This window comes from Hevea brasiliensis, chromosome 2, assembly GCF_030052815.1.
Source record: "Hevea brasiliensis isolate MT/VB/25A 57/8 chromosome 2, ASM3005281v1, whole genome shotgun sequence".
Lineage (NCBI taxonomy): Eukaryota > Viridiplantae > Streptophyta > Magnoliopsida > Malpighiales > Euphorbiaceae > Hevea > Hevea brasiliensis.
Window position 1 is genome coordinate 122,888,078 of NC_079494.1, and position 19,633 is coordinate 122,907,710.

The 19,633-nt window shown below is 34.4% G+C and overlaps 1 protein-coding gene across 1 annotated transcript; it reads left to right on the top strand.

Moving 5' to 3' along the window:
* The first annotated feature begins 61 nt into the window (after nt 1-61).
* On the top strand, nt 62-11,182 carry LOC110637724 (lysophospholipid acyltransferase LPEAT2). Its single transcript, XM_058142404.1, has 14 exons — nt 62-714; nt 965-1,145; nt 1,243-1,302; nt 1,712-1,875; nt 1,968-2,031; nt 2,142-2,210; nt 2,424-2,519; nt 3,020-3,064; nt 3,918-3,988; nt 8,587-8,653; nt 9,155-9,200; nt 10,290-10,402; nt 10,494-10,541; nt 10,757-11,182. Exons 1-14 carry the CDS (start codon nt 233-235, stop codon nt 10,925-10,927), a joined length of 1,677 nt encoding a protein of 558 aa, XP_057998387.1. The 5' UTR covers nt 62-232; the 3' UTR covers nt 10,928-11,182.
* Nucleotides 11,183-19,633: the final 8,451 nt, after the last annotated feature.

Here is a 19,633-nt window from a genome sequence, read left to right on the forward strand (position 1 = left end):
AGGTATCAATTTGAAGAAATGGAAAACAAAAACAGAAAATGGGAGAGTGGGAGACTATTTAAATGAAGTGGACAGCATTGAAAGCACGTGGCCAAATATTAAACATCCATTACAGCAGCGCTCCTTGTCCCTAGCTGACTGGCTCCACTGCCCCGAAAGTAGTGGAAAAGCATTCTTCCCTTCTCTTTACCATATCCCCTGATCCGCTTTACCTTCCACACAAACTACGTCAATGGCGGACCATGATCTCTCCTCCCCGCTTATCCCGCCTCAACCCTCCGATCAACCCCATCTTGTCCTTACAGTTCGCGATAACGACTCCGGTCAACGATCCTCCTCAACCCAATCTCATAATCACCACCACAACAGCAGCAATAACAACAATAACATTTCACACCTAAACCAGAATTATCGCAACCCGTTCGAGTTTCTCGGGTCAGATGGGCTGACCGTGCCCGCACCGTCCACGATTGATCCATTCCGAAACAATACGCCCAATATTGAAGGAGCTTATGAGTCGCTAAAGATCTTGGTTTGCTTACCGATTGCTTTGGTGCGATCGGTGCTTTTTGGGGTTTGTTTGTTGGTAGGGTTTATTGCTACCAAATTTGCTCTCCAGGGATGGAAGGATAAGCATAATCCTATGCCCAGATGGCGCACTAGGTTAATGTGGGTCACTAGGATTTGTTCCCGTTTTATTCTCTTCGCTTTCGGGTATGTTGATTTCGCGATTTCTTGTACGCGCTTATGGTCTGTTTTGCTAGATAAGAAGATAGAGGCAAATATATGAAATCGGGAACTCAAATAAACCATTTCAAAAGAAATATTATTGGAGTTTGATATGGATAATTTGATTTTTATTATCATTATTATTATTATTTTGTAGCTTATCAATATTTGTTTTCACTCATTCGAATCGATTTCCCTTATTGTACTTATTATATTTTTCTAACTATTGTTACAGCTACCAGTGGATAAAAAGAAAAGGAAAGCCTGCTCCTAGGGATATTGCTCCAATTGTCGTATCAAATCATGTATCATACATCGACCCTATCTTTTACTTTTATGAATTATTTCCTACTATTGTTGCAGCCGAGTCACATGATTCTATACCGTTTGTTGGGACTATTATCAGAGCAATGCAGGTAACTATTGCTTTATGCTTGCTCTCACATCTGATTAGTGAATGCACATGTAACTATGTTTTTGAGAGTCATGATTTTTGTTGGGATGTTTTCTCAGGTAATATATGTCAATAGGTTCTCACAGTCATCAAGGAAACAAGCGGTTAATGAAATAAAGGTAGAACGTTTCTACCTTCTTCTAATCTCCACCTTTCTGATTTACTATTGATGTCTGTACACATTTCATTCAATTCTGAAATGCTTTTTTTTTTTTTAACAAAATATTCAAATGCATGGATCTTTTTGCCTTCTGAATGTGTTGGATTCATCATTGCACATGTTTGGTCTTTTTGCCTTCTGAATGTGTTGGATTCATCATTGCACATGTTTGTACTTCGAACCGTTCATAGAATTGCTTAAGAAATTATGTATGGTCATATAGAGTTCTGGAACTGATTTTACCATGTACCAGTACTGTTTTTATATCCTGGAATCTTATGTTTACTTTGCAAGATAAAATTCAAATAACTTTTATCAAGTTATAAGCCATTTGATACAGAAATGTGCTTTCAAGGATCTGAATACAGAGAAAGGCTTCTTGCGATAGATTTCCTCGTGTGCTATTGTTTCCAGAGGGAACAACAACTAATGGCAAGGTCATTATTTCTTTCCAACTTGGTGCATTCATTCCTGGTTATGCAATCCAACCAGTGATTGTCCGCTATCCCCATGTTCACTTTGACCAATCATGGTAGGAGACGTTTTCTATGTGGAAATTCCTCCTTGGCTGCTTTGAATCATGTCTTACTAATCTTTCTTGTTCTGCCTTGCTATTTTTCTTAGGGGGCATATTTCATTGGCAAAGCTGATGTTTAGGATGTTCACGCAATTTCACAATTTCATGGAGGTATTACTCTCTTGCGTGTTAAACTTGATCCTTGGTCACTATGTAACATGATGCTCTAAAACTGTGTTTTGGTGTGAAGTAATTAAGATTATTTATTCTGAATTGAACAGGTAGAGTACCTACCTATAGTTCAGCCTATTGACAATTGTAAAGAAAATCCTGCTCATTTCGCTAAGAGGGTGAGTAGCTTTTTATTTTTTTGGTTGAGTCTTTTGTTTCCCCTATTCTGATTTCACTTATTTTATTGATATGCAAAGGCACAAAGTACTCCTGCCTATTATGGATCTGAATTGACACTTTGAACAGGAGTAGTTACCCTTTAAATCTACTTTTACATTTGTTCCCATAATGGTTTTTTATGTGGATTGATTGATGGACATGGATATATGCAGACTGGTCATGCCATTGCAACTGCTCTTAATGTTGCACAAACATTTCATTCCTATGGGGACTTGATGCTTCTTATGAAAGCATGCCAGTCAAAGCAGGTACACCTCTCTTTCTCTTATCTGCCTTTTAAAATGACCTTGCATAAAGGTATCTGCACTTGACCAGTGACAATCTGATTATTCTCATGTGTTATTGTAATAATGCAAGGTTGACTTAGAATATTGCATTGCCTGTTTGTTTTGTGGACCTTCATAGCCATTTAATTCTGCAAGCAAATTTTGGCCTTTAAAACACTTCCTGTGCTAATTGCAAATAAAAAAATTAGAAAGTTCAATATTTAAGTAAAGCTTTATGTTGATATTGTCATATAACTATTTTCAACTGATAAACTTCATTCACATCTCATATTCTCTCAACGATTTATGATTTAACTTTACTGGCAAATTTCTCCAACTCCTTGGCAACCATGTCTTCACTCTTCATGCTTGGTTTTGATCTTCCAGCCTCCCATTTGCATATGGCAGTATAGTTTCCATTATATTGGTACCAATGATTTTGTGCTGATAATTCACTACTGTTATTACATTATTTTTTGCAGGAGAAGCCCTCCAGTTACATGGTTGAAATGGCTAGGGTGGAATCAGTAAGTCTTCACACTGAAATGCCTTAAATTTGAAATGTCAATGTTTCTTTGTTGGAATACTAAAAGTGTAATAACTAGTAATAGTTAATATTTGTGAATCTTGGTACGCAGATATATATGAATATAGGGCATTATTTGAATTCTTAAAATCAAATTGAAAATCATTTTTTTAAATATACTAGTTAGAGAGTGTTAAAAAATAATTAAAAATTAAATTTGATCAGTTTTAGTCATAAGAACACTAAAATAGCAAAACATTTTTTTTTAAACTGCATTTCTCAATAACATCTAAAATGGTGCTTTTATTCAGAAAAGCAGTTTCAGACTCTGAAACTCAATGCCAAATAGGACTATAATTTTTTGTGATATTCTGCTTTTTATAAAAAGATGACAACACTGAGGTTTTTCCTCCATCATGATCAAAGGTTCACACTTAGCTTTCCTTTTTGTAAACTGTTGTCAAGTCATCTGTATGTATAGCTTGTCAGAAGTAAAAGATGGTCTTCTATTCTCTTGGTCATGATCATAGCCTAAATGCTCTGTGTTGGAAAGCCTACTTAATTGTTGGTCTTCACTAGGAAGACTGCATCGCCCTTTATCCACTTTCGAGTGACATGTTCTTTAAATTCCAAATTTACGCTCTCTTTTTTTTTTTTTTTTATTTTGATGTGTCAAATGTTTTAAACTATTGTACATCACTTCTAATTTCTGCAATGCAAATATTTTTTTCATACAAGTTTTATAGTTTTCAAAATTGGGCCCTGCATGTGTTAGTTAAATGGTGAAGTTGCCAGCTTGTACTTATATGTTGCTGTATTTTACTGAATAACAGCCATTTATTTTGTTTGTTCAGTTATTTCATATGAGTAGCTTGGAAGCTGTGGACTTCCTGGACAAATTTCTCTCAATGAATCCTGACCCCAGGTATTGATTTTTTTTTTTCTTGTGAGTAGTTATAGGAGTTATTTCTTGATTATGCAATTGTTTAAAAAACATTTTGTACCACTTGTATCAGTGTTATTAAGGCGAAAGGCGACACTGAGGCGATAAGGTATCCCATGGCCTTAGGCGAGAGGCCAGGGCCTTTTTGAAGCAAGGCGCTGTAACCTAAATTGCCTAATATATATATATATATATATATATATATATATATATATATATATATATATATATATATATATATATATATACTTCTAACATAAAAATTCATTCATTTAACTGGTTTAATAAACTCCGCTAAGTAGTTTCGCTTAACTCCCAAGTAAAGGAGGAGAGAGGTTGCGAGTGTGACAACAACATGAAAAAATTTTTCACCACACCCTATGATATGGATTCAAATGATATAAACGTTGGGGCCCTCTACTAACAGCTACACGCGCCGTGTAGTAAATATGCAGGGTGTAGTGATAAATATGCAAGCGTGTAGCGCCATGCACCGAAGTGAGCGCACATGCTACATGGGTGGGTGTGGGTAAAGGGTTCCATCATGTGCGGGTAGTTAAAGTTAGTCCATAGGACAGATAGTAGAACAAATAGTGGAATAGAGCACAAGATAGATATAGAAAACAATAGAAGATATCATAGAAGGAGACCAATTAGAAAGGAGCAGGAGGAGGACTGTGGTTGGTACTTGGAATGTTGGATCACTTACGGAAAATTAATGGAGCTTGTGGATACCTTGGAAAGGAGAAGGGTGATTGCTTGCATTCAGAGACTAAATGGGTAGGAGAGAGAAGTAAGGAAGTGGGTAATTCAGGTACAAAAGTGTTTACCGGGAAGGAGAGAAATAAGAACGGAGTGGGTATATAGAAATAGAATATTGAAAGATACGAAATGTGTGAAAAAGAGTAGGAGATAGAATTATCTGGTAAAGCTAGTACTAGAAGGAGAAACAATAAATATAGTTAGTGCTTATGCCCCACAAATAGGACTAAGAAAGAGAGTAAACAAAGGTTTTGGGAAGATATGGATGATTTAATTTAAAGCATACCGAATGAAGAGAATGTTTTCATTGGTGGAGATTTGAATGGACATGTAGGAAGTGATAGGCAAGGTTATGAGAATGTTCATGGAGGTTTTGGTTTTAAATGAGGAGGAAAAAGCATCCGGATTTTGCTATGGCATACGACCTAATACTAGCAAATACCTACTTTATAAAAAGAGAGTCACATTTAGTGACTTTCAAAAGACAACAACATAGAAGCCAAATTCTCTTAGACAAATTTCTTAACCAGAGGGTCATTCTATGGAGAGTTGCAAGGTCATTCCAGAGAGGCTTTAACAAGTCAACATAGGTTGGTGGTCTTGGATGTCAAGTTTAGGAACAATTCAAGTAAGGTTAGAAGAAATAGTGTAGAACAAAGTGGGAGGAGTTCAAAGGAGTAAAGCAAGTGAAGTTCAAAATGAGTGAAGTCCAAATATGGAAGCTAGATGATGGAGGCCAATGATATGTGGATACTGGATGGCATCAAAGATTAGAGAAGTAGCTAGAAAAGTACTTGGAGAGTCTAGGACATGGACCACCCTCAAAAGAGAGATGGTGGTGGAATGAGGAAGTACAAAAGCAAGAAGAGAGAAAAAAGAATGGTATAAAGAAATTACCTAAATGTGATAATAATGCAGGCATATGAATATGATAAGATAGCAAAGAAAGAGGCAAAAAGGCGCTTAGTCAAGCAAGAGCACAGCTTTGAAAAGTTATATGAGAAACTTGGAACTAAAGAAGGGGAGAAAGATATTTATAGATTAGCAAGGAGTAGAGATAGGAAATGTCAAGATCTCAATCAAGTTAGGTGCATTAAGGATAAGGAAGGAAAAGTGTTGGTGAAAGATGAGGACATTAAAGAAAGATGGAGAAATTATTTTAATGATCTCTTTAATAATAGTCAAAATGGTAATAGCGTGAATATAGATTATAGAACAATAGAAAAGAATGTAGATTATACTAGAAGGATTCGATCTTTAGAAGTAAAGGAAGAGAATGAAAGAATGAAAGTGGGAAAGACTGATGACCGATGAAATACCAATTGAAGTGTGGAAGTATTTGGGAGATATGGGAGTGGCATGGTTAACTAAATTATTTAATAAGATTCTAAACTCAAAGAAAATGATGAATTGAGGAAGAGTATTTTAGTACCTATTTTTAAAAATAAAGGAGACATACAGAGTTGCTCGAACTATAGGGGAATTAAACTCATGAGCCATACTATGAAGTTGTGGGAGAGAGTTGTGGAGCATCGACTGCGCCATGATACTTCTATCTCTCTCAATCAATTTGGTTTCATGCCCGATCGTTCAACTATGGAAGCGATCCTTCTCATTAGAAGCTTGATGGAGAACTATAGAGATGTGAAAAAAGATCTACACATGGTTTTTATTGATTTGGAGAAGGCTTATGATAGTGTTCCAAGAGAGATCTTACTAATGTGTTAGAACAAAAGAGGGTATCTATTAGGTACATACAAGTATTGAAAGATATGTATGAAGGAGCAACTACTATTGTGCACACAAAGGAGAGGGACACAAGTGATTTTCCGATCTCAATTGGATTACACCAAGGATCACCATAAGCCCTTACTGTTTACATTAGTTCTAGATGAACTGACGAAACATATACAAGAGAGTATTCCTTGGTGCATGATGTTTGCGGATGATATTGTTCTGATAGATGAGACACGAGAAGGAGTCAATAGGAAGCTAGAACTTTGGAGAAGTACTCTAGAGTCAAAGGGTTTTAAGTTAAGTAGAACGAAGATGAATACATGCATTGCAAGTTCTGAAGGCCAAACTGGTGATATGGAAGGAGTTAGTTTGAATGGGGTGGTACTGTCCCAAAGTAATCACTTTAAATATCTAGGCTCAGTCCTTCAAGTAGATGGGGGATGTGAGGAGGATGTTAGTCATAGGATTAAAGCTGGATGGTTGAAGTGGAGACGTGCCACGGGAGTTTTATGTGATCGTAAGATTCCCAATAAATTAAAAGGAAAATTTTACCGCATACCATACGAAGGCTATGTTATATGGTAGTGAGTGTTGGGCACTGAAAGAGTCGTATGCATCTAAGATAAGAGTTGCAGAGATGAGAATGTTAAGGTGGATGAGTGGCCATACTAGACTAGATAAAGTCCGTAATGAGAGTATCAGAGAAAAGGTAGGAGTGGTGCCAATTGAAGATAAGTTGAGAGAAGGGAGATTGAGGTGGTTTGGTCATGTGAAGCGTAGACACTGGAGGCTCAGCTAGACAAGTAGAGCACATTAGGTTAGAGGATAGAAAGAAAAAGGGGTAGACCTAAATTAACTTGGAGGAGAGTAGTACAACATGACTTAGAAGCATTACATATTTCTGAGGATTTAACCCAAAATCGTTCAGAGTGGAAAAAGCGAATCCATATAGCCGACCCCAAATTTTTGGGATAAAGGCTTAGTTGAGTTGAGTTGAGTTTTAACTGGTTTAATAAGTAAAAAAGCACATTAAATTACCATTTGCGCACAATACCTTTTTATTCTATACCAAGAGGAGCATATCAAACTTCCCATTAATGGGACCTAAACCATTTTAAAATTATATTAATTAACCATTCTAAATGAGATTTACAATATCCATTTAATAAAAATCATATAACAATTGACAATAACAAAAATGCATATCACAGTGCCCATATAATAAACAATATGAAACAACAAATTAACAAAAAAAAAAGTGCTACTGCTTGATAAAAATGGCGTAACTGTTTGTAAGAGAGAAAAGCATAGAAAAGATAAGAAAAAAATTAAAAAAAAAAGGGAAAATAAGTAGGAGAGAAGAGAAAAAATGGGGTTCTCCAAGTCTGTTGGTGAGAGGAAAATGACAAGTGAGAGGGGAGAAGAATATAGAAGAAGAATAGAGGAGAGAGAGAGAGAAAAGAAGGTGAAGAGGGCAGAGAGAGAGAGAGAAAGGAAAAATACCTGGTCTGGTGCCGTTCTGCTAGTCTATTGGTGGCGTGAGTTTAGGGTTCCTTTTTTTTTGTATTTTTATGCTGTTTAAAAAGAATAGAAAAAGAGAAAATGGACTTTCTTGACGCCTTGGTTGCCCAGCACCCCTCGCCTCAGCAATCTCGGGCGCGTGCCTCCTTCAAGTTGCCTCACCTCAGCTAGGCGAGGCGAGGCAATAGCGCCTCGCCCAGCGCCTCTCCTGGCGCCTCTCCTAGCGCCTTTTATCGCCTTTAATAACACTAATCTTGTATTCATTGTTTTAATACATGCCATAGCTGGTTAGATTTGTGTGGTTGAGTCCTATTAAGAAGTTTTAACTTAGTCAGGAAGTTCTGATTTTTCGGTATAATTTATGCAGTGGTGCTTTGCATTCTATTATCCCAATTGCGCTGCTTTTTTCATAATGTGTTAAATTAAGCATCTAATGGTGGTGCTAAATGCATAATGTTGAAAATCCATCACTAAATGGCACTGTTGTTTAGACTTTAGAGTTGGTACATTGAAAATGCAAAATATATATGTATATTCTGACATTTTTATTCTTCCTACAGTGGTCGTGTTAAATTCCATGACTTTTTGAGGGTTATGAAACTAAGGAGTTGTACTCTTTCTGAAGAGGTTAGTAATTCCATAAAGCAAACGTTATTTCCCAATGTTTGGATTGTGTTTTAGTTTATTCTTTCCACTGCATTATATAGAATGGTTAAAAGGATATGTTGTTGCTTGGTACAAATAATTGTTTATAAGCATGTGATTTTTTAATGCTGTTGCTTATTTATATGTGGCTGTTACATCTCTCTCTCTCTCTCTCTCTCTCTCTCTCTCTCTCTCTCTCTTGGGTGATATTATTGTTGTAGCTTTAGATATTTTAACATTCCATTCAATGTGAAATGATTATGGTATTTGCAGCTAAATTTACAGAATGTTCCAGCATCCATTTCTTATTTTTTGGACTCAGATTTTATGTAGTGTTATTTTGGAATGTATGTTTGACTCTGCACAGAATGGCTGTGAATGATTAACATAAAAACTGCAGTTGCTGATTTTTTTGAATTTGATCATGTGTATGGATTTACTTCACACTTTCTTGATTCATTATTTTTTTTTTTTGGATTGTAGATATTTGGGTTCATTGATGTGGAAAAGAATGGATCAATCACATTCATTTTTTTTTTTTTTTTTTTTTTTTTTTTTTTTTTTTTTGTTCAAGTGGAGCATTGCAAGTTCAGATAGGGAATTTTAGGGAGTGAGTGGAGAGTGAAAGTAAAGTGAAATCACCCAAATCAAGTATATAATCTATTAGATTGAAGAGGATGATGGGATGTTAGATGATGGGAGGGAGGATGGGATGGGAGGGAGAGTGGAGAGTGAGAGGAGTGTGAGTGTGTGATTTTAATTTTTATGTGAAAATGAAATAAAATTAAAAGGAAAATTAAATTTCTGATATATAATATTATATTATATATGGTAGTGAGTAGTGAAGAAAAAAAAAAAATAAAATAAAAAAAAAAGAGAGGAGAGATGAGAATGTTAAGGTGGATGAGTACTAGACTAGACTAGACTAAGTAGAGATAATGAGAGAGGTAGAGTAGAAAGCCAATTGAGAGAAAGATGAGAAAGAAGAAAGAGAGAAGGGGGTTTTTGGTCATGGAGCGAGACAAATGGAGGGAATTAGGAGACAACATAGAGACATTAGGTAGGTTAGAGAATAGAAAAAAAAAAAAAAAAAAAAAATAACTTGGAGAGAGAGTAGTAGTACAGAAGAAAGAAGACACATACATTTCTGAGATTTATTTAAAAAAAAAATCGAGAGGAAAAAAAAAATCATATAGCCGACCCCAAATTTTTGGGATAAAGGCTTAGTTGAGTTGAGTTGAGTTGAGTTATCTTTGTAGAATGAAGATGTGTAGTCTTCCACACCTGCTTTTGTTTATGGATAAAATTATTTTTAGCACATGCAATGCAACCAATTTATCAACATATGGATGTGAGTTTCTTAAGGTTTCACACACATATCTTCACTAGATTTACCGGTGGAATGAATTATTGGAAAATGTATTGCTGTGTGATTTTATTGCTAAATTTAGTAGGCTTTATGCATTTTTGACTGAATGTAATCCGCATCATTGGAGTTATAATATGTAATTGGTGATTCATTATTTCTAGAATAAAAAGATACGATCCATGTCAGGGAAGAGTTGCACTCATTGATATAATGTTGAGTGGTACTGTATATGATATATTGTTTCCTCCTTGCAGTTCTTGTATGGATCGGCTCATGTCATGAAGCAACCATTATTCAGGCAAACCTGTGAACTAGCTTTTACCAATTGCAGTGCTGGAGACGGTCAAATTTCAAAAGAACAGGTATGTTATTAATTGTTCTTTCCTTTATCCCTGCTCTTATGTAAATGAATCCTGACTGACGTTCTAGGATTCTAATTGGTATTTGGACCAGTTGGGAGATATCATTAGACTTGCAATCCCAGACTTGGATGATCATGAGGTAATTTATCACTGCTACCCTGCATTTGTTAGTCAATGCACTGTAACCGGACATAATAAACACCTACAGTGAAAATTTTACAAAGGAACTTTGCTATTTAAAATCTTCCACCTATTTCATCTTTGATTTCTTCCCCTATGGAATTTAGAAGGATGGGGAAGAAAAGAGCCAACTGTAACATATAATGAAATCTGTATCTCATTGATTACTTGCAGATCCACGAGCTCTTCAAATTATTTGATACTGATGGTGATGGGAGAGTAAGCAAGGATAACTTCATGTCTTGCTTAAGAAAGAATTCTCTGCTGATACCACTTTTTTCACCTTGTTTGGTGTGGAAAGTGTCATCAGAAGCTGGTGATAGGATGTTGGAGGAGATTGTATGATGTAATTATTTCTGTATTTGGATGTGGGGTTGGGTTGTGCGTACAACTAATACCGCTCTGATGTTTTGGTTTTGTTTTGAATTTGGGAGGAGACAGAGAGGGGGAAGAGTGTCAAAAGGGTAATCTTTGTGCTACCCTTCTTACACATGATCATGACATAGTTTTGATAAACAAGTTGTCATTCAATTGTACTCGAGTAATCAAAATGTTATTTTTAAATGCACAGCCTGGAAATGCAATGCTTCTATTTGGTTAGTTGATTTTATTTTGATTGGTATTTTTAATTTGAGGTGCTATAATTTTATGGAGGATGGTTGTTATAATTTATAAGTTGAATTTTATACGAGAATGATGTTTAATAATAGCTTTTAAATTAAATATTTATATTGAAATTTGTCTTCACGTATGCTAATGTGTGTGTGTATGTATATATATATATATATATATGTAAAAGGTTTAGGTCTTCATTTTCTTTATTTCCCTTATAACAAAAGTACTTGTATTGAAATTTATATATTTATTAATTTTTGTTTTTATATAAATATTTAATTTAAGAAGAATTAGATTGTTTCAAGTTGAATTTAGGTTATGTGTGATATAGCATAATTAAAATTATAATGTAATCTTGGTTACATTATATTTTTAGTTATGTTGTTTTGTAATAAAAAAATGAATATAATAAAATAATAATTGCATAATAGTAATGTAATGGTTATTACATATAAAAATAAATGTAATTATGATTATTTATTTTAATTTTTTTTATTTATTATTAATACTATCAACATTATTACCATTATTCAATCATCACTGTTACTATCAATATTATCATTATCATCAATTGATCATCACTATTACTATTTTGTTATTGTTCTTTTATCATCACTTAGCTATTGTCACTACCATTACATTACTTTGTCACCGTTATCATCACTTAATTATTACTATTGTTATAATCATAATCATTTAGCTATTACTATCACTCGATTATTAATTATTACAATCACTATCACTTATTATTAATATTATAAATAAATTAAATATTAAAATTAAAATTATTATTACGTTTTATTATTTTTATTTTATAATTAAATATAAAAATATAATGATAATAATATTATAATTATATACTATTTTCATCGATAAATAATAATCACATTTAAAGTTTTTGTAATAATTAAGGAAATGATCAGATAATTTTATTTTTATAAAAAAAAATATTAATTATTTTTTTAATTATTTTTTTTTAAATCTGAAGAAATGAATATTGATGTGATAAATAATTAGTTTAATTAAAAAAAGATGATAATATTAATTTTAAAAAATTATATAAATATTTATTATATATAATTAATTCTTTTTAATTTTTTAAATATAATAAATAATTTTTAATAAAATAAAAAAAAATAAATATAACTATTCTTTATAAAAAAATAATAATTAATTATATTATATTACATTCTCCTGTACGTATCCTTATATCATACACTTTTTTTTTTTTTTTTTTTTGAGATTGTTGGATATTTATAAAGGAAAAGCCGGTGCAATCAGAGCATGTGAGCCTCAGCAATGTTGAGGTTAAGATAGCAGAGTTAAGAGCGTGTTTAGCAAAGTGCAAACGTCTGATGGCACACCCCCCGACCCCCAACTTGCGACATTTATTAAATGGAGTTAAAGTCAGTCATCAATTATTATTATTATCTTTTTTTTTTGTCGAGAGTGATCAATTAAATTATAGTCTTAATAATAATTTATCTTTCATTTTAAAGTTTTTTTTTAAAAATACTTAGTAATTAATTTAATTAAATTATTAAATTATACTTTATTTTACTTAATTAAAAAATTAATTCGAATAAATTATATTTTATTTTATTTAATCAAATTTATTTCACTCCCTTAAAAAGAGAAAAAAAATAATAAAATAAGATTCAAGAAATTACAAAAATAATTATTTTATTTAATAAAAATAAAAATAAAATAAATTAATTAATACTTAATTTTCTCAAAATAATAGATGATTTTAGAGACATGAAATAATTTATAATAATAGTTTTTAATGGATATAAATATGTATTCATTAAACTCTAATTAATGTAATTTTATGAAAAAAAAATTAAATAAACCTTTTTATTTTTGGTATATTACTAATAAGTCCAAAATAAACTTTGGGTTAAAAAAACTAGTAATTTAGACTATTTTTGATAAAAAAATTAAATTATATTTTTTATTTTTTAATTTAAAATATAAATTTTATAATTTTAAATATTAAAAATGATTTATTATTTTAAATAAAATCCAATAACCAAAAAATCGATTTCCCAAAACACAATCTCTATAAATATAATTAAAATTATTAAAATAAAATCACAACGGCGACGAGATAAGGTTTTGTCAAATTGTAATAAATCAATGATAGGACCAACCATATCAATTTATTTGAAAAATAAAAATTTACAACAATTCATTTCAATTTTTTTATTATTTTTATTTAAAAACAAAATAAATAAAAAAATTTATTTCTTTCAACTTAAAAGACCAATAACAATATCCATAATCTAATTTATAGCATAATAAAGTAAAGAATATATTATATTTAATTAAATAATTACAATTTCTTCAAATCCCTTCTAAGTTATTTTTATTGCATAGAAAAAGTAAAATGATTTGCTTCTTTAAAAGTTAATTTGATAATATAGATTAAATAATAAAATTTTTATACTTCATGAAAAATATTATTTTTTAGTCTAATTACACTCAAGCCATAATTACCATGAGTTCTCCCTGCTCGCTCGTCAGTTAACTAAACCTTATTTATAAACCTCTATTGGAAATTTTAATTTTTTATAATTTTAGTTTAATTTATTAAATCGTTAAATACCTTTTTTTTTTTTATGTAAAATTGAGTCAGTGGCAAATGAGATCTCCTTGGATCGTACAAAAAAGAGGAATCATAGCACGCTTTGTGGTCCCCTACACACCTTAACCTTAACCTTCTCAGTTATGACACGACTGAAAATTCCAGGGGGACCACGACCCCAAAACAGCCTCAGCCAATGCGCATGAACTCCACTTCTGCGCACACTCATCGACAAGTGTTGGCTATTCCCACGTGATAAATATTATTAAATTATGTTTACTAATAACATGTCTTCTAAAATGATTTTATTGTAAAAAATAATAATAATAATAATAATAATTTAACTTAAGTTTATGATTAGAATACTAAAAAGCTACCTTTCAAAGGTAGCCGCTTAATTACATTAAAATTCGAATGTCAAGTTTAATTTTTTAATTAATTTTTAATATATTTTAGTTAATATACCATAGTAAAAAATTGTGGAGGAATGCACAACATCTCGCCTTGATTATCATAATAATTTTTTTAATATTATAACATGTTAAATTCTAATTATAGTAGGGAGGAAAAAAAAATCTTGATATCAATTGGGATAACCATTGTGGAGCAGCCGAGCAGGATGGCTGGTTAAGGTCAACCCAAAGACTCTAAAGGAACACCAATAAGAAGAAAAACGTGTCACCATTTGCCCATCAACATCCCTACCTATTCCCTATCTCAAGCAAATTAAGTTAAAAATTAGGTACCATTAGCATTGCTTACATTTGGGTCACGGTTTTGGGACAAATTAAGAAAAAAAAATTGATGCTACTCGCCCAAATATTATAGTGCATTCACCCAATAAGGACAGGGCAAATGGCATTCACTCATGAGGGGATGTTTGCCCCTCCAACATTTATAAGGACATGGAAGAAAACAAAAATTCGAGATACTCACATGACGAGTTAGAATCCTAATAAGAGAATGACTCTTATAACAGCATGAACTCTATCAACGGAATAACCCGAGATATCCGGGGATCAACCCCTATCATGACTTAACACTCCTAATCCCAATAGGAGTCTAACTGATGCCTATATACATATCTATATAAAGATTGACAGGTACACGAGGTCTAACCTTTTATTTCTCAACTCTATATTCATTCTCCAAAATACTCAGTACTGATTTAGGCATTGGAGCTATGGTCAACTAACCTACCTGGTATTATTTCTTATTTTGCAAATCCATACTCATGGAGGTTCCTGTGACAGTATCAAGAAATTTCTAAATAAAGAATTCAAAATTAAATAATAAAAAAAAGAAAAGAATAGCATAAGAAGCTTTATACTCATGATTAAACATGGAATTTTAATGGTTTTCAATTTATTCTGAATTATTGAAACAGAAACATGGAAGGATGAAATAGGGAGGGAGAGGGAGAGGGCCCATTAGGTCCTAACCCCATGTGAAGGGAAGTTGAGGTTGATGATAGAAATTTATATGGATCACATCTCTCTGCGTTTTCGATAACATATTGGAAGATGCACGGGGAATAGTACGAGCTTGCATCAAGTGCCAAGAACACGATTTCATCCCTCACACCCCAGCTGAAAAACAAGTGGCCATAGGGAGCCCTTGGTCTTTCCACCAGTGGGGTATCGACATCATTGGGCCATTCCCAAAAATAGTAGGATAGAAGAGGTACGTCATCGTGGTAATAGACCACTTCACAAATGGGTAGAGGCTGAAGCAACACCCAAAATCATAGCCAACAAAACAATTAACTTTTACAAAAGAAACATCTTTGTTAAATTTGGGATTACCAACATAATAATCACTGATAACAGCAAGCAGTTTGACTGTAAAAAATTCAGAGAATTTTCTTCATCTTAAAAGATCACTCAACTATTTAGCTCGGTCTACCATCCTCAAACTAATGATATGATCGAAGTAACTAACAGGACAATCTTGCAAGGCCTCAAGAAAAGACTGGATGATGCAAAAGGAAGATGGCCAGAAGAGCTACCTAGCGTACTATGGGCTTACAGGACTACTCCCAGGTCAGCTACGGGAGAAACACCTTTCTCCTTAACTAACAAGGCAGAGGCTATTATTCCAACATAATTTCAAGTACTTAGCGCCAAAACAGCAGTGCCAGAGTAAGCAGTTGAACCTGATGACATTAAATTCACTATAAACCAAGTGGAAAATTTAAGAAAGAAAGCATTCGTCTAGATAGCCAAATACAAACAAAAAATGATTCGAGCATTTAACACAAAGTCAAGGGATGTGCATTCATGGTGGGAGACCTAGTCCTCAAATGACCTGATTTAGCCAAAGGAAAAGCCAAACCAAGAAAGCTTCAGAAGAACTGGGAAGGTCCTTATCTCGTCTCTAAAATCATCAACCTCGGGGCATACAAACTCACCGGGCTGAACGGAAGAACAATCCCGATATCCTTGAACATTAGCAATTGGAGGAAATTTTACCAGTAGCATAACCATTAACACATAATATTTATTTTGTAACTTGGCAACTATAGCTTATATCTACCCTTTATAATAAAAAATTAATTTATGATTCCTCCACAGCATAAGACCTAACAAAGGCGTTCATTCGCCTACCTAATGGGACGAATTTACTCATCCGAATTAACAAAGTCATTCATCCGCCAACTTAACTAGCCAAATTTACTTGCCTAAACTAACAAAGGTGTTCATCCGCTTGCTTAAAGGGCCGAATTTACTTGCTTAAACTAATAAAGGCGTTCATCCGCCTGCCTAAATGGGCCGAATTTACTCCCTCGCCCTAACAAAAGCATTTATTGACTCGCTAATCAAGACAAATTTACTCTCTTGCCCAAAGGCATTTATCTGCCTGTCAATTAGAACGAATCTACTCGTCTGCCCTAATAAAGGCGTTTATCCACTTGCTAACCAGGACAAATTTACTCTCCTGCCCTAAGGGGTCTATCCACTAGCTAACCGGGACGAATTTATTTGTCCGCCCTAATTAAGACATCTATCCACCTGCCAACCAAGATGAATTTATTCGTTCGCCCTAATTAAGGCATCTATCCTCCCACCTAACAAGACAAACTTAGTCTCCCGAGTTAACTAACTTGCAAGGTATCAGAATTATTTAATTATAGTATGTGTTTAATTAAAAGATATAGGTACTCGCCCACACAATTAAACAGTCATGAGAAAAAAAAATTCTCAAAGTAATTCACATACTTCATTCATGATAATTAGATGACAAAACAAGTATTATATCATTAATATATTTACAAAGTCAAAAAGGGGCAAATGCCCAAACACAAACTAAAAGGCAAATGCCTAAATAGAAACTAAAGGGTGAACACCCAAAAGACAAGATAAAAAACTAAAGGTAACATAATCACTGATGGGCACCATCGTTGTCATCAACAGTTTCTTCCTTCTCCTCGTCAAACCCCTAAAGCAGGAAAATCAGCGCCCCCAAGAAGTAGGTCCTTTACCCAACCAAAGTAGACACTGGAATGCTTCTAAAAAAGGCCTGTTATAACTACAGACTGCATGTCTAGGTAGGTATCAGCTAACTTATCCATGGCAGCATCCTCCTGAGCCTTCAACCTCTAGCTAACTCGCTTGCCCCTCTGATTCCTCCAGCAGTCTTCTTAACTCTTGATTTTGTTGATTAACATCTTTGCCATTTTAATAAAGTTGTGTTGGGATTGTCTCTCTTCATAGCTTCCTTTCAGTAACTTAAACTTTTCGTGGACCATTTGGGCAGCAAACAAGGGCTCCAGATTATAGCTTGCCATCTTTATAATGAGGTCATCATCATTTTCTCTGTCAAAATGGAGGCGATCATTTGAAAGAAGAAACATCTTTGCTAACACACCTGTTAAGGCATAGTTATCCTCAATAGTCCTATGCCTAGCCAAATCTACATCCAAACCCTATGGGTGATGAGGGATCATAAAGGAAGGTAATGAAGGCATTTGTGAGCAATCAAATACATCCCTAGTGGCCACAGCAACCTTAATGGAGTGAGGTGCCCCAGGCGTCCTAGATGTTTTACCCTCGTCCCTAGCCATTTGGAATGCTCAGAATAAGGGGCCCTCCTCGCCTTCCTCTTCTAAGAAACTTGAGTTGCCAGCGAACCCTTCTCCTCTCGCTCAAGCCAGCCATATCTACATAATAGAAAGACAATTAGTAAGTTCACTACCCAAAAATAGTTAAGTTGTGGAAATATACCCTTTTGCCCAGACTCATGAGGTGCATCCCCAACAGATGCACCCCAATCGTCAGACCAACGATAGAGCGTACCCCCTCTATCAACCCTAGTATATACCAACTTCTTGGGCAATCAAAGGGCCCACGGTAAATGGCCCCCCCTTGGCTAAACTCTTTAGCTTAGCAATAGCAATTTGTTCAATCTCCGTCAAGCTGATCTCCCCTTTCCTAGTCTTCATATTCAATGACCAACTCAAGGGAAAATTCTGATAGCCTGCCCAAGTAAGAAAAATGTGCTCTTCCACCTTTTCACAGAAGATGGAAGCCATTTTAGAAGATGACACCCTTTTTTCGTTTGAAAATAGTTGAACTCTTGTCCAGGGCCATCGAGTAATTAAAAGTAGGAAGCAAAAATCCTAGCCCCACACTCAATGTTATGCTGACGACACAAACCCCTAAAGGCCATAAGAGTATTCCTGCTGTTGGGTGCCAACTGGGGGATGCAAACATTATACAACTCCAACACCCTAACATAAAAATGATTTAGAGGAAGCCGAAATCTAGTTTTGAAGGTTTCTTCATAGATTACAAAGAAGTTAAGGAGACCGACAGGGTCGTGCGCCTTAAAATCCTCATGAACATGATGGAATAAGTAATCATCCGACAAGTCATACTTCAACAAAATAGAATGGATGGCAGTTTTTCTAAGTTTTGATTTTATTAGGGCAACAGGGCCACTATTATCCCTTACATTGGCTTGGGCTGTCCCACCTGATCCACCCACCCACACCCCCCCTCCCCCCAGCCCAGCGCCCACCCCTGCTTTCGCCCCCACAACCAAATTAGCCTTTTGCTCACCCCCTTAGACAAAAATACCCTCATCTCTGCTCGCTCGCCGGGATGTGTCCACAACCACTTTTGGCTCTTAAGCATTATCGTGTCTTACGGGGTAAGGGCATAAGCACTACTGGGCATCTCCTGTGAGACTCGAGGAGAATCCATAACTTGAAAAGTTGAACGGCAATACCTCAAGAAAGATGCAATAAAAAGAATGGTATAAAATTCCAAACAAAGTTAAAGAATAACCAAGTTGCTGGTAAACATGCTCTCAAATGCAAGAAACAAACAAAGAGGAATAATTAAGGGGCAATGTAAGCTTAAGCTTATATAGGGAAGGCATTTAATAACCTCGAATATCGAATAGGCACATAGTAAAGCCCGAAGGGTAAAAACCCTTGATCTCCCTTGAAGACGTGACACCATATAGGCTAAGCATTTCAAGGGTCCAAAACCCGAACTTAAAGATTTGGATACGTAGGGGGGACTAATGATGCTACTCGCCCAAATGTTATAGGGCATTCGCCCAATAAGGATAGGGCAAAGGGCATTCACCCATAAAAGGATGTTCGCCCCTCCAACATGTATAAAAATGCTCTTGAATCATTTGCCCAAAGAAATGAAGGGGGCGTGCGTTCGAACATAGAAGAAAATAGGATTCCGAGATACTCGCATGACGAGTTAGGTCCTAATAAGAGAATGACTCTTACAACAGCATGAACTCTATCAACGGAATAATCTAAGATATTCAGGGATCAACCCCTATCATGACTTAATGATGCATACATTTCATATCATTATTTATGTATA

Bases quoted from the DNA above. Each gene is read 5' to 3' on its own strand.
- LOC110637724 (XM_058142404.1), top strand. From the start codon at position 233: ATGGCGGACCATGATCTCTCCTCCCCGCTTATCCCGCCTCAACCCTCC. The intron at 715-964 runs GTATGTTGATTT...CTATTGTTACAG, and splicing joins TTTATTCTCTTCGCTTTCGG to CTACCAGTGGATAAAAAGAA. The intron at 8,654-9,154 runs GTTAGTAATTCC...TTTGGATTGTAG, and splicing joins GTTGTACTCTTTCTGAAGAG to ATATTTGGGTTCATTGATGT.